This window comes from Lytechinus variegatus, chromosome 4, assembly GCF_018143015.1.
Source record: "Lytechinus variegatus isolate NC3 chromosome 4, Lvar_3.0, whole genome shotgun sequence".
NCBI lineage: Eukaryota > Metazoa > Echinodermata > Echinoidea > Temnopleuroida > Toxopneustidae > Lytechinus > Lytechinus variegatus.
The window spans coordinates 19,171,878-19,187,151 of record NC_054743.1 but is presented as its reverse complement, the minus strand read 5'-3'; the positions used below and the strand labels follow the sequence as shown (position 1 = coordinate 19,187,151).

The window sequence follows — 15,274 nt, the reverse complement described above, 5'->3', positions numbered from 1 at the left end:
AATGTGCCAAGAACTCCAACCAAACCCGCAAGTCAGCCTTAGCCCCTCTCGTCAACCTAACCATGTGAAAAGGACGCTTAACGCTCTTAGTTAAGTCAATGAGCCGTCTCATGAATGCTCGCCCTGGAGCAATTGCCTTACATACAAAGTTTAGACTACCTACAATCGACTGAATGTCTCTTAGGGAAATTTTTTGTTTCTGTACCGCCCAATTTAATTTCCCTACTAATTTCTCAATTTTGTCCTCCGGTACCCGAACCTGCTGAGAAACGCTATCTATTACCAGCCCAAGATATGACAACTGTGTGGTCGGGCCTTCCGTTTTTTCTCGCGCTATGGGCACCCCAAATCGTTCGCAAATTGCTTCAAAACAATGCATTGCCCGCCTGCAATCCTCCGAGGCAGGGCCGCCTGCAAAAAAGAAATCATCCAAATAATGGACAATATTTTGCGACTTCGCAACTTTTCTCGCGCAAAACTCTAAAAAAGTACTAAAACATTCAAAAGTGGAACAAGAAACTGCGCAGCCCATCGGCAAACAACGATCAAAATAGTAACGACCATCTATATACATCCCAAGCAACTCAAAATCTTTTGGGTGAACAGGCAAGAGCCTGAAAGCTGACTTAATGTCAGTCTTTCCCATAAGGGCACCCCGCCCCAATTGCGTCACAATATCTACCGCCGAATCAAAGGACGAATATGTTACTGTACACTGCCCCTCCGGTATGCCATCATTAACTGAATTTCCCCTGGGTGCCGATAAATGTTGAATCATACGGAACTCCCCTGGGGCCTTTTTGGGCACCAACCCCACTGGTGAACACCTCATATTCTCGAAGGGAGGAACAACAAAAGGCCCAACTATCCTACCTAAGTCTATTTCATCCCTCAATTTCTTTTTCAACGCATCCATGTGTTCGAATGCTGATTTCAGGTTTTTAACAACCAATGGGACCCTGTCCCCTTCAAAATGTAATGAAAAACCAAACTTAAAACCATTATACAAGCACTGAGCATGCTCCTGATTAGGATAAGTAGCTAACATGGGCACCAAACGTGCTAACTTAATAGGGGTCGGAGCAATAGACGACACCGCACTAGCCGTAGACCTATTTACTGCCAGCGGGACTGGAACCGGCCCGCCCTTGGCTACACTGCTTAGCCCCATGACCTGCCGCCTGGCAGCGGGAACACTTGTGCTCATAGATGCAAGCTTTGCCTCGCATGCACTTGCCTCTATTAAAGGCAAAGCACACGCCTCGGCTGGGTGTGCCATTGGCTCCGGGTCCCTTTCCTCCGAAGGGAAAAGATTTTCTCGCGCCGTACTCCCCTCTGTAGAACTGATGGCGAGGGGCATGGGGTAAATTGTGGCGCTGCCGCGGACCATTAGAGGCCACCAGCATCAACCACAACTCGGCGTCGACGCTCGCCCAGGATCGCCCGGGTAAACGCGCCTGCTTGCTCCTAAACTGAGTGTCATAGTCACGCCAGCCATAACCTGCAAACGCACGGGCTGCATGCCTTATCAAATCCATATATTTCATGAGCTCCCTGCTCCTTTCAATGTGCTTCTCAGCGTAAATTGAGGCAAATACTAGAAACACCGAAGTCCACTGCTCTACCGACATGATTTTCTTAGCCTTTGATTGAGGTTGAAGTTGCAAACCAAGACCAGATCCCGATTGACACAAACTCAAAGTGGTGTCACCTACACTCAAGGCCCCAAACTCATCACGTGCATTATTATGCTTAAGGAGCACTCCCAAATCTATATATTCACTTGCCCAAATTTTTTCCTTCAGTGAGATAGCCACTTCCACACCTAGTGGGTCGCATGCGCTAATAAATGGTTCCGGTGCCCCCAACACGGCAGAAAGCCTAGGCGCCTGGGGCTCAGATCTCTCAACACCGACCTCCACTAGATCTAGGCCTAGATCTTCGGCTACCCCTGCCGACCGCGCCGGCACTGAAACTGCTGGCTGAGCCTGCCCCGAGCTACCGGTATCCGACTCCTGTGCTACTATCTCATGCCAAGCAATAGATCTGCCCACGGGCGCCTGGCCTTCCCGCCCCACTAGATCTAGATCTAGCTCTGCCATTTTATCACTAACTTTAGACCTAGGCCTACCACTTTTTTCATCAACATCGACAACTTGAGACTGAGAGGGATTTAACTCACCGCTCCTTCCTGGCCCGTTGTTGCCGCCTCCCAGCCCCAGATCCACACTTGCGGGGGTTGACGTCGCCCGTGGACCTCTCGGCCGACCCGGCCTCCTCTTCGGTGTGTCATCTCCCTTCCTCGCACCTGCGGTCGTTATTTTCTTGGCCTTAACCTTTGGCATGATCAACTCGCGAAACTAGAGTTAGACTCGAAGCTCCGTCACTCAGGCCAAGTCCAATGAATCCTGGATGCAATCACCTCCAAAGTTCAATCAAGCGAACCGCCAAGAAAAAATTCAATCCTGAAGTTGCAAACTGAATCTTTTAGGTCCACAAATCGGCACAGCTAACTTAGTCTTAGTTCTACGGCAACAATTCCTGAGGCTGAAGTCTGAAGACAGTAAAAAACTGAAATCAGCGTCTGTATAATCCAATAAAAGTATGAATCCTTTGTGTAGATATCCGGTATAGGTAGCTAGACAAATGTCGAAATATCTGCCACCTAGGCCTAGTGTCCAATTCTAGTTGCCAGTGCCGAAAGAAAATTTTCAAAAAATTTTGTAAGCACGCTTTACACATGCACCGTCATCTCTCTTCATTGAAAGCCAAAACGAAAATGAAGCATTCCCCGCACTTTTATCCGCGCATAGCTCAACCGCGGCAAATGTCTGGCATTGTGCCCAAATTCTTTGGCGCGGGCGCCCAAAAAGCGCTGCCCCGCCCTTTACGGGTCGGGTCACGAGCCCTTTCTCGGGCAACCACGCCCCCTTTCAAAATCAAAACAAACTAAAATGTGTATTTTGCCAGCCCGCTAATAAATCATTTTAAATCGTCAAGCCGTCTTTAAAATCCATTAAACATTCACTTTTTCTTCTAGGCAAAGAAATTTATAATTAATAAAAACCATCAAAACTTAGAGCCCGGGAGCATTTCATGAAATGAAGTTTAATCCGACAAGTCTCATTTTATCCGACACTAACCGTGGAAGCACTGCATCTTAGCGAATCAACAACAAGGTCGGACATAAATGTTGATGAAATACTCCCACAATCATCTTATTCATGTTGAACAGGCACGAAAATAAGATTGAGTCTTAGTTATGAAGATTTCATTTATCTTATATTTGAAAATGACAAGGTCTGGAATAAAGAAAACTCTCTAAACTTTTATTTATTGAAGGTTATTAGTTTGAATGATAGTTGGGTTTTAGATTCTGTTGTTCTTTTTTAAAGTAATTTTTGTTATTTTGAAATAATTGGGTCTGGAGAAAGACTACACCATATGTCCATGCTATTAAATGTTGATAAGCTTACAGGGTCTTTGTTTTGTTGTTGTTTTGTTTTTTATGATTTTTATAACTGGGTCTGGAGGAAAGACCACGCTATATTTCCATGTTACTCAACATAAATAGGATCGTGGGTCTTTGTTTGCTTTTATTTTTTTATTGTTACTAATTTATTACTATTATTCATCATGTGTTATCCGAAAGATCTGGGTCTGGATGAAAGAATACTATATTTCCATGTTATCAAACATTATAAGAGGGTTGGGTTACTTTTTGCCTGATTCCACCAGTTTCAAATAACTGGGTCTGGAGAAAAGACTATGCTCGATTCTCATTTTAATTCCACTAGAATATTATTATCGTATGTTAGTTTGGACCTATATCATAATTTTTGAAATAAACAGGTCTGGAAAAAAGACTTTGGACTTATATAATAACTTTTGAAACAACTGGGACTGGAAAAAAGACTTTGGACTGATATTGTAATTTTTTTAATTAACCGGGTCTGGAAAAAAGACTTTAGAGTTATATGATAATTTTTGAAACAACCGGGTATGGAAAAAAAGACTTTGGACTGATATTATAATTTTTTAATTAACTGGGTCTGGAAAAAAAGACTTTGAACTGATATTATAATTTGTTAATCAAATGGGTCTGGAAAAAAAGACTTTGGACTGATATTATGATTTTTCAATCAACCGGGTCTGGAAAAAAAAATACTTTGGACTTATACAATATTTTTTAACAACTGGGTCTGGAAAAAAGACTTTGGACTCATATAACGCCCCACATTCACTCTCTCGCTAAGACCATCGCATATAGACCAAATCGCAAATATTCACGACGATATTGGCGACGAAATTCACGACGTCACCAATTTTGTCGTGAATTTAGTCGTCAATTTGATATTCACGACGAACTTGGCGACGAAACTCACGACATCTTGAATTTTGTCGTGAATAATTCGCGACGAAATTCGCGACATCGTGAATTTCGTCGCGAATTATTCACGACAAAATTCACGATGTCGTGAATATTCAAATTGGCGACGTCGTGAATAATTCGCGACGAAATTGGCGACGTCGTGTATTTCGTTGCCTATTTCGTCGTGAATATTCGCGATTTGGTCTATATGCGATTTTCCTTCAGGGCCACCATACTCAAAGCACTGTGTCAACACTCATTAAAGAGTCAATGTGCGAGTTTCTCTTCTGATTTATCACTCGAAAAATAATCACCCCAATCCTCTCTGATATGATGGTTGTAAAACTCAAAATTATTTCGTTCAAAGTATGTTCAAAGTGAACAAGTCCCATTCAAATAAGTTGATGTATAAAATGAATAGAGCAAAATTACACTTTACTCCAACTTTAGATAGATCAATGTCGGAATGTAAAACAAGATAGTTTTGACATTCTATTTTTTTTACATAGATCACTTATATACACATCATGATCTTTATCCAAAATATGGGACTCAATGAAGTTCGCCTACTCACTGTTTATGTTCTATTCCAAAATAAAATATTACAGTATAATAGGCCTTTTAATAAACTCCTCAAATACCATAAAGGCTGTTATATGTTACATGTGGAATCAGTTTTCCATATTGATGATTTTTAGAGAAACCAAAAATTGATGTATCAAATAAATTGTGAGTGAGTGAGTTTGTGACATATAATCACTCACGTGGAGGAGCCGTGGTGTAGTGGTTCTCACTCTCGCTTTATAAACAGAAGGTCGTGTATTCGAATCCCACCACGGTCTGGCGTCCTTTGGCAAGGTGTTAATCCACACTTTGCCACTCTCGACCCAGGTGCTAAATGGGTACCTGGTAGGATGTGAAAGTTATTGTAGCGTGTCCACACTGCAAAACCTCCGGTGTGGATTTAACACCAGCCCGGAATCTATATATATATGAAAATATATATAAAAGGTTAGACACGTCGTTCCGTTGTATTAAGCGCTTTATAAAAGCGGATTGTTCGTACTATTATTAATAGGCCTCCTCATTTCAAATCGCAAGATATATACCATGTATATATTGCATTATCGTGCTAACGTGTAAAGGAATGGAAATGGAAAATGTCATAAATTTCTCATTGAATTCTGATTTAGTATTAGTTTTCAGTGTTATATAATTATGTGATTTATCTAAATACACTGCAGAAACTCTGGTGTTGATTTAACACCAGCCTGGAATCTATATATTTCCACACCAGAGTAGTGTCGTTTCGTTCTAACACCAGAGAGGTGTTTATACAACACTAAATAGTATCAAAACAGCATCGGTTTGATTCCAAACTGGTGTTGTTTCAGTACTTCTCTGGTGTTGACATATATAGATTCCGGGCTGCAGGTGTTAAATCTACACCGGAGTTGTTGCAGTGTATATTCTAATAATTTTTGCTGCGGTACCATAAAGAAGAATACCCTATTTTTTTATAATCGCTAGACTATTATTAGTTAATTCACCTTTTGAACTTTCGCCTCGTTTCTGCATACGTCCCCAGACTGGCGATTACTCGTCGTAGATGGGGTAGTATCGGCCGTGCTGTAGTTCATGGAAATGCGTTAAGTTTTACCATTCAGATCAATCTGTATTCATTCGCAGAAAATGTATTCATTTTTCTGAGGGGTCCACAATTTGAATACAGAGCTTCAGAATCGACATTTACATATTGTTTTTTATATAATGTTTTAAGATTTAAATGTTCATAATCTATATTATTTAATATTTCTTTCTTATTTCAAATCGTTTACAAATTTATTCCATGTATTTTGTTGCAAATGAGAAATTAAATATGATCCAAACAAATTCCATGAAGGCGATCGATCTTTTCAGGATCATAGGAATGCATGTGTGTAAATAGGACTAGATGCTGTTTCACGAAAGGTACAACACTATATTGTTACCTGTCAGCTCAGACAACATCAGGTACATCCTTGAATTTGGTGAGCATCTTTTATCTTTTTATAGATTCCCGAGTTTATATGTAAATATAAAACAATAGTATATTTTTTGTATTAGTAGTTTTGTCAAGTATAAAAAACTCCTCTACTCAAATACTGTCCTAATTATAAATGAAAGTTTTATTTAGGTCAGCTAGGCATTGATCACGTGAGTTTTACTGACAATACTGACGTTCCTATCAATATCAAAATGATGAAAACTCATAATAGCCATGATAGCATACAAACATAGGACATTGATGATGACTTATGATTACCCATGTTCAGTTGTGTTTTTTACGAAAAAAGTGCAAATGGCGAGTGTTTACTTTTTTTGGTTCGCTCATCAGATTTTTTTTGCCGCCCCCTCCCCATCCTCCCAATTAGGTGTGCGAGGACTTTTTGTCTCAAATTAGTTATTGTAAATAATGCACAATAAAACATTTTGTTCGAGAAATTTTCCACCAATGTAGATAAGCTGCAAACATTCACTACGTGGTTTGTTCGTGTCCATGACAAGCCTGCAAGGCCAGGCTAGGGGCTAACTACTTACAATATCAGGTGATTGTTTTTCTTACTTTTATCAAAAGGAAATAGGGTGAATATTTGGCAACTTACTGAATGCTTGAGGAATGTTTTTGAGCAAGACAATAATTATGACTGCATCAAAAGTCTTCCTCTTCGAAGGCAAAATTCTAAAATCCCTATAGTGGGCTTTGGTCACATTCCACTTCCAACATCGCACACTTTAAGTCACCTTTCCAATTTTGTCAGAAGCTTTTGACGCCCTCGCCTCTTTTTAAAGCTTAGTAGACACACCTCATTTACATGTACTCTGACAAAGCATATTTGGTCTCAAATTTTCTTGAATTTACCAGAATTGCCTCTGAACAAGAACAATTTTGTTTTCACATTTAACACTGATAAATCTCTCACTCTTGTAACTCATTGTTTTAGGCTATGATTTGATTTTTTTTTTACCTGTACTTTAAGTCTGATAACTATGAAATCGATAATGAATGTGATAAACTGGTCGTGTTTTCGGTTACACGGGACAAAAAGGCGTCCCGGGAAGGGTTTGTCGGGACGCCGGGACAAAGGAGCAAAATACGGGACAATCCCGGGAAATACGGGACGTCTGGTCACCCTGTTCCCAAGGCTCGTAATTCCGAAGGTTCTTTATTCCGAAGGTTCGTAATTCCGAAACACGTAAATTGCCTATACCTCGATGTTCGTTAATCCGAAAACGAAAAAGGGTTCGTTAATCCGAACATTTGTGGCGTTATTCCGACGGTTCGTTATTCCGAAGGTTCGATAATCCGAAAACGAAATAAGGTTCGTTGTTCCGAAGGTTCGATAATCCGAAAACGAAATAGGGTTCGTTGTTCCGAAGGTTCGTTAATCCGAAAACGAAATAAGGTTCGTTTTTCCGAAGGTTCGTTAATCCGAAAACGAAATAAGGTTCGTTTTTCCGAAGGTTCGTTAATCCGAAAACGAAATAAGGTTCGTTAATCCGAAAACAAAATAAGGTTCGTTAATCCGAAAAATGAAAACCGGGAAAGCAGAGGCAGAGGCAAGGGGGGGGGGGGGGGTGGTGGACACTTGCCGTTCAATTGTTATGAGGATGGGAAGGAAAGGGCGGCCAAACGAATTTTCGTTTGGGGGTATAGCCAAAAAATGAAACTCATACGTCAAAATGGGCACTTTGGTGATATTTTCACCTTAAGATTATAAAAAAAAAATGAAATTACTTCTTATTATGGCAAAATGTATATTTAGCCTTTATTTTTCAGGAAAGAGTATAATGAGTGAGCGGCTTGGTGAAAAACCCAAAGGTGAAGTTATAAAACTAGTTTTGGGGGTCAATTATTCTTTAAATGGCATTATTGCGAGCGTGAATCACAAGCTAAAACTTTAGGGAATTTCAATCAAAATGGAAATAAGTTTTTGAAAATCCGAGCAGATTTCTGCTGTCACAGTACATCTAACTAAAGAATTAACACGAGCGCAAAACGCGAGCTTAAACATACTGACCAGAAAAGGAATCTTAAAGAAAGAATTTAGTGACCTCTTTAAGAAACATATTTAACCAATCGAATAACTAAGAGTGCGAAGCGCAAGCTGAAAATTTGCAATATTCCAGCCTGAAAACTTTACTTTAGAAAAAGTATTTTATTTCGAAAACATGAAAAACAGCATATTTATTTTTGAAAAAAGATCTTTCCCATTTTTGGAAAAATATGCATTTCCCTGTTTTTTATTTCATTTTTGGGGTGCACGTGCGCCCTGCCTCCCTCCCGGCGGATCCAACTTTTGTCAAATGGGGGGGGGGCAATTTTTGTTCAGCCATATTTTCCTCAATCGGCAGCTTAAAGTTGATTTTTGTTTGTTTTTTGAAAGGGTAGTCCTAACAGTCAATAATTAGCTTTATACTTATAAAATAAAGTAAATATGTAATAACATGATAAACCCTTTTTTAATAATAACTAGAAGCGCAAACAGAAACTTTAATTATAAGCTCTGACCTGATCTAAAGGGGACATTTTAAGAACTTTTTGCAGTTAGCCATGAAGACGATGCGTGTTTCAACCAGTGGCGGCGGAACGTATTTTCCTTTCGGGGGGGAGCCAAAAAAGGGGCCAATAGGGGCATTTTGGTGCAAACGGATATTTTCGCCATAAGATTATCATCTGTGTAAAGAGGTTGTGTGTTTTGTAGTAATTAAGTTGAGCAAAAATTTTTAAGTAATCTCTGATTGGTAAGTTATATATTTACGTTTCATTTCTGCGAGCGTAGCGAGCAAGCGGTTTGAGGGGAAATGTAAAATTCGCCTATTTGGTCAATTACTGTTAAAAGGGCATCCTTGTGACATGTTGCCAGCGAATCACGTGTTCAAACTTTTGGAAATTTCATGTAGGCCTAAAATTATAAAAATTATATTATTTACCCAGGCCGGAAGCCACTTCAGTTCTGAAAACTGTTCTCCCAGCTATTATCATTATTATCCGTGTTTGTTACCAAAATGAATAATTTTCATTTTCGGAAATACGAATCTTATGGCGGATTAATGAACCTTATTTCGTTTTCGGATTAACGAACCTTCGGAATTACGAACCTTATTTCGTTTTCGGATTAACGAACCTTCGGAATTACGAACCTTATTTCGTTTTCGGATTGACGAACCTTCGGAATTACGAACCTTATTTCGTTTTCGGATTGACGAACCTTCGGAATTACGAACCTTCGGAAATACGAACCTTCGGAAATACGAACCTTCGGAATAACCGAACCTTCGGAATTACGAAGCTTCGGTATTACGAATGTATGCGGTGTTTTCATATATAACATGTGTAAGGAGATATATTGCCAAGGATGGGAAACCGATTCATAAGTGATTTTACAAATTTACTATTGTATGAAAATCACTATCGAAAGAAATGTAACAAATTAATCACTTTCACAACTAAATGAAGGAGAAACGGAAATTATAGGATTGATAAATCACGATTCTTAGTTTCTATCAAAACACTTATTCTTGATCAACTTCTAGGAAGTTTATTCTCATTTGACATTTCTTCACATTCAAATCATATGAACCATCATTTCTTCTTCATTTCGAGTACACACATTTAGAATCATTGTGATTTTTCTATCAGTGCTGATAGTAATATTTTGCATTGTCCTTGTTAAATTTTGCAATATGCATCGGATATCTAAAGATTTTGTCTCAACAGGAACACTTCTAGCTTTCTCTGTTCTTCAGATTATCTTGCAAGTTTCAAACGGCGCTCATGATGTTGAGTTTGTTACCCAACCAGCTGATATCAGTGTTAAAGAGGATGGAACTGCGTCTTTCAACTGCACACTGTCATCAAACATCCACTTTTTGGACGCAAGTTCGCACTGGGAAAATATTCTCACTGAGCTTATCTATCATGATAACATGCACAATGTTTCAACGACTTTTCGCAGTGATACCAAGTCCATTTCTTCACACCTTACTATTCATCATGTTCGTAGAAATATTAGCAGATTGTACAGATGTTGGATCATCGTACAATTCGCAGATCATTCTCAAACCGTAGTTTCATCTGAATTTGCCAACCTAGAAGTATTATATTTTCTCAAGAACAATGAGCTAGTTTGCAGTGGACCTTCAGGTTCGATACTTCAAGAGTATGACCAAGTGACCATCAAGTGCCATGGTGTCCAGACCACCCCCAGATCTAAACTTAAGTGGTTACAACCCCTTGCCATGTCTTCCCCCGGAATTGCCAAATCTGGATCAGTGTTAGTCCGAAACATCACTGTTACTTCATCTCTCCACAAAAAAATCCTGTATTGTATTGCTGAAAACGAAGCCTTTCGTGGAGAAAAAGTAAATTGTTCTCTTGGGCCATATTCTGTAATCCATTCTCCTGTCATAAAAGTCATTCCTCGTCATATTGAGACGACATGGCCGTTAGTAACCGAAATTACCTTTCAATGTATTGCCAACGCATACCCTGAGGTTTACAGCTATAGCTGGATCTGCCATCCGAAAGAACTATTTTTCCAATGCACATCCAGTTCACCCAATATCACAATTTTCTTGGATGATATTCGCTCAGAGGATACTCTAAATGTTATATGCGAGGCAACAAACTACTTTGCAACCTCACAGTCCAACTCCACTGTGAATGTGAGGTACTTGGCAGGTCCAACGCTAGAAAGCTGCAAATCTAATTCGACCTATCTGCCAGGGATAAAGGACATTGGCTTCCCAACCCTTCTCTACAATCATGGCAATGAAACATTCGATACATTTAAGTGCATTGTTGAAGTTGGCAGTATACCTCACGATGTTACATTTCAATGGTACCTGGATGGTCATCTCTTCGCTCAACACAGAGGAGATTACGATGTTATCAAATCCTCTAATGGCTACAGTCATCTACTTGTTTACAATGTCATGACATTTGCAAAGCGGAGAATTATCGCTTGTAATATCAAGAACATGAAATCACATATTTTATCTTTTAATCAGTTAGCTGCATGCACAATCCTCGACCATCCAGTTGATAAGGGAGACCCAGGCATGCCAGGCACAATCAATGCTGATTCTCAGCAAGAAGAGCGCCATGAAGAGAGTGAATCTTTCTCTACCAATCTAAATGAATATTCTGCACGTTCTAATAAGAGCTTGGTAATTGTTTCCATTTCAGTTGGAAATTTGTCTCTTGCTAGTGGTTATCTTCATGATAGTGGCATATCGAAGAAGGGTCCGTGGAACCCCGAGAACCTTGGGATTGGGAACATCTTCATCTGCACAAGGCGTAACGCTAACAGAACCTGAAGTTATCACGTCAAGTACGGGTGAGACAATTGAATTCAACCAAGATGAGACCCCGTTCTACGAAGTTCCTAATGCCGATTTACTCAGACCTACATCAACCAAGAACAAATCAAGTTTACAAGTTATTAGACCAGGCGGAAGGCAAGCAAGCACTGAGCAATTTCTTGGAGCAGAAGAATGGGAACGAGGAGAACAGGGACATGATGGAAAATCGACATGGGGAGGAGGAAAGGGACAAAGAGAAGAAAGAGGAGTCAGAGGATGGAGAGAAGAAAGAGGGGAGTCATCATCAGAGAGCACAGCCGAATCATACTCCAGTAACGGAAATCAAGATATATATTTTCTATCCGATTACTCAAGTGATGATTTCCAAGGTGTTCGAGTACAGTCCGCTTCATACTATTGATAATCTACTTCAGTCCAACGCAATGATATGAGATGAAGGCAGAATAGCAAAGAAGTTCCAGGCCATTTTGTATTTAACCCATGGAGTGAACATGTACCTACATGTATGTCTTTTGTAAGTTTGCTTATAAGTACTGTATGAGTAACCGAAAATTATGATTTTGCACATTAAAAAATTCTTGTGAGGTTATGTCTTATTAAAAATTTCATGTATATTACATAATTGTTATCTCAGCCGGGTTAATATCGGGAAGGGGAGTGGCACCAACCCCCTCCCTCCAGGATCTTTTTGTTATGAAATCTTTGCGAAGGGAAGTTTCCGAAAGTTAATTGGTGACCTTTGGCTTCTTTACCTCCCCCCAACCCGTAACCTTGGATTTCGCCCATAATTTCTTAAAGGTCAAGTCCACCTCAGAAAAAATGTTGATTTGAATCAATAGAGAAAAATCGAACAAGCACAATGCTGAAAATGTCATCAAAATCGGATGTAAAATAAGAAAGTTATGACATTTCAAAGTTTCGCTTATTTTTAACAAAATAGTTTTCTGAACGAGCCAGTTACATCCAAATGAGAGAGTTGATGATGTCACTTACTCACTATTCCTTTTGTGTTTTATTGTTTGAATTATACAATATTTCAATTTTTACGAATTTGACGATTAAGTCCTCCTTGCCTGAAGTACAAAATGTTAAAATAATGGAATTCCACGTGTTCAGGGAGGAATGAAACTTCGTTTCTCATGACAATGACGAGAGATAAAAATATTTCATATTTCATATAATAAAATACAAAAGAAATAGTGAGTGAGTGATGTCATCAGTTTCTCTTTTGCATACCGACCGAGATGGGCATATAACTGTTTTGTGAAATGAAGCAAAACTTTAAAATGCCATAACTTTCTTATTTTACATCCGATTTTGATGAAATTTTCAGTGTTATGCTTGTTGAATTTTTTCTCTTTTTATTAAAATCAATTTGTCGTTGGGGTGGACTTGTCCTTTAAAAAAAGATATCGGACTCAGTAGCGGACCGTGACCCGGAGGAGACAAAGCATGGGGGGGCACTACATTGTATGTGAACAATGCTGTGCCCCTCCCCCCCCCCCCAATCTTTGTCTCCTCCGGGTCACGGTCCGCCACTGATCGGACTGTAGCAAGCAGGTGATTCTGATGGTGATGATGATAAACATATTTGTATAGCACCATATAACGTAAAAAACAAATCAAATGAACCAAGTCCACAATATATCGCATATCTGCCATTTCACCTGTCATCTGGTTCGGCTATCCTCTGTACCATTTAAACTTCCCCTTTCCACTAAAATCCATCTTCTGACGCAGCTAATGATTCTCTAATTGAAATTCCTTTATGATGACTAATATCAATAACAACAATGCTAATGATGTTTTTAGTAATATTATTAATGTTTATACTACTACTATTACTACTACTCCTACTACTACCACTATTACTACTACTACTAATAATAATAATAATAATAATAATGATAATTATAATAATAATGATAATGATGATAATGACATTAATAATAATGATAATAAAAACAATACTGGTAATAATAGTTATAAAAGTTATAATGATAATAATAATAATAGTAAGTTTATGAACCAAAATTTTGAGGGGGGTATTGCAGATAACGCAAATGTTCTAAAAAAGATGCGAGTAAATAAATCGACCTTTGTGATACAGAAGCGAATTTTGGATAGAATGTGACATAATACCAAGACAATGTTGAACTCGCTCCATTTCTAATCTCGTTTCTTTATCTATAGTAAATCTTCACGCGGTTAAATAATGATAAAAGTAATAAAAATAAAGATGATGATGATAATAATGACAATAATAGTGATGATTATTGTTATTATAATTATTATTATTATCATTATCATCATTAATTGTAGTGGTAGCAATACAAACTCACGCAACCCCATGCTCATTGTCTGATGATAATAATGATTTTCTTTTGCGAAAAATCATTTAATTTTTTCAAGAACTAATAATCATCAAAACCTCAAAAAGTGCCGAATTAAAACCTACATAAGACAATTTTAAATTAATAATTTGAAATCTTTATTTCTATGCCTACTCAGTATGTACCTGTCGTTTAGCAGCAAACTAGAACAGATTAAAGTTTAAATTGTTTTCCGACTTCTAGCAAGATGAATCCCTGCTGGAAAGAATAAAGTGTCACACACTGTGAGAACGGTTTATTTCCCATTCGTCTAATGCCAATTCATCTAATTGCCAACTCGTCTTCTATCATTTGGTCTTCCATCAGTTTGTCCACTCACCACACGGTCTACTTTCATTTAGTCTAATGCCATTCCGTCTAATAACCAGTTGGTTCAATGGCCATTCAGTCCATATATCATTTGGTTTACTGTACTTGTAATTGGACTAGCTGTTGAATTATGCAAAATGAATGAAAATTAAATGGATATTATAGACTAACTGGTAATGAGACGAAATAGTGATTAGACAAAGCAATGATTGAACCAAATGTTTAATGGACCAAATGGTGTGTCCGCATAGTGATCTACTCTGTAAATGCAAAGGACATAATCTGGTCCCCAATCACCTTAGTCTCAGAGTGAGATGAGGGTCCAGTCGTGTTTGAGTGAGATTTCGGTCTTTTTAAAGTGAGTTTTCACCTCTATAGGAGTGAAAATGTGCATATGTTTTTTCACTTTCACTCCCAAAATTCTCTCTTTAAAAATTGAAATCTCACTCCGTCAGGACTGGTACCTCATCTTACTCTGAGAGGGGCGTAATTAGGGACCAGATTAGTTCCTTCTCAATTCATCTCTTTTCTTTCTCTACTTCATTCTTTCGTTCACCCTCCCTTCCAATTCTTCATATTTTTTCACAAGTCTAACACTACGCATGGGCTTCTTGGTTGATATTTATTTGTCAATTGTCCCTTATTTCACTCTGTGAAATCTGGTCACCCTGGTTAGACGAAGGAATGCATTAGAATAAATAAAAGTAGACTATGTGGTGAGTGGACTAGTTGGGAGTAGACGAATTGGCAATTTACCGTGAGAACAGTGTGTGAAATAGTGATCTACACTGTAAATGCAAAGGAGCTAATATGGTCCCTAATCACGCTAGTC

The 15,274-nt window shown here is 38.7% G+C and overlaps 1 protein-coding gene across 1 annotated transcript; it reads right to left on the bottom strand.

The window, feature by feature from the left end:
• Window positions 1-914: 914 nt before the first annotated feature.
• LOC121413567 lies at window positions 915-2,775 on the bottom strand. Its single transcript, XM_041606428.1, has one exon. It carries the CDS (start codon window positions 2,343-2,345, stop codon window positions 1,113-1,115), a length of 1,233 nt encoding a protein of 410 aa, XP_041462362.1. The 5' UTR covers window positions 2,346-2,775; the 3' UTR covers window positions 915-1,112.
• Window positions 2,776-15,274: the final 12,499 nt, after the last annotated feature.

Bases quoted from the DNA above. Each gene is read 5' to 3' on its own strand.
- LOC121413567 (XM_041606428.1), bottom strand. From the start codon at position 2,345: ATGCCAAAGGTTAAGGCCAAGAAAATAACGACCGCAGGTGCGAGGAAG.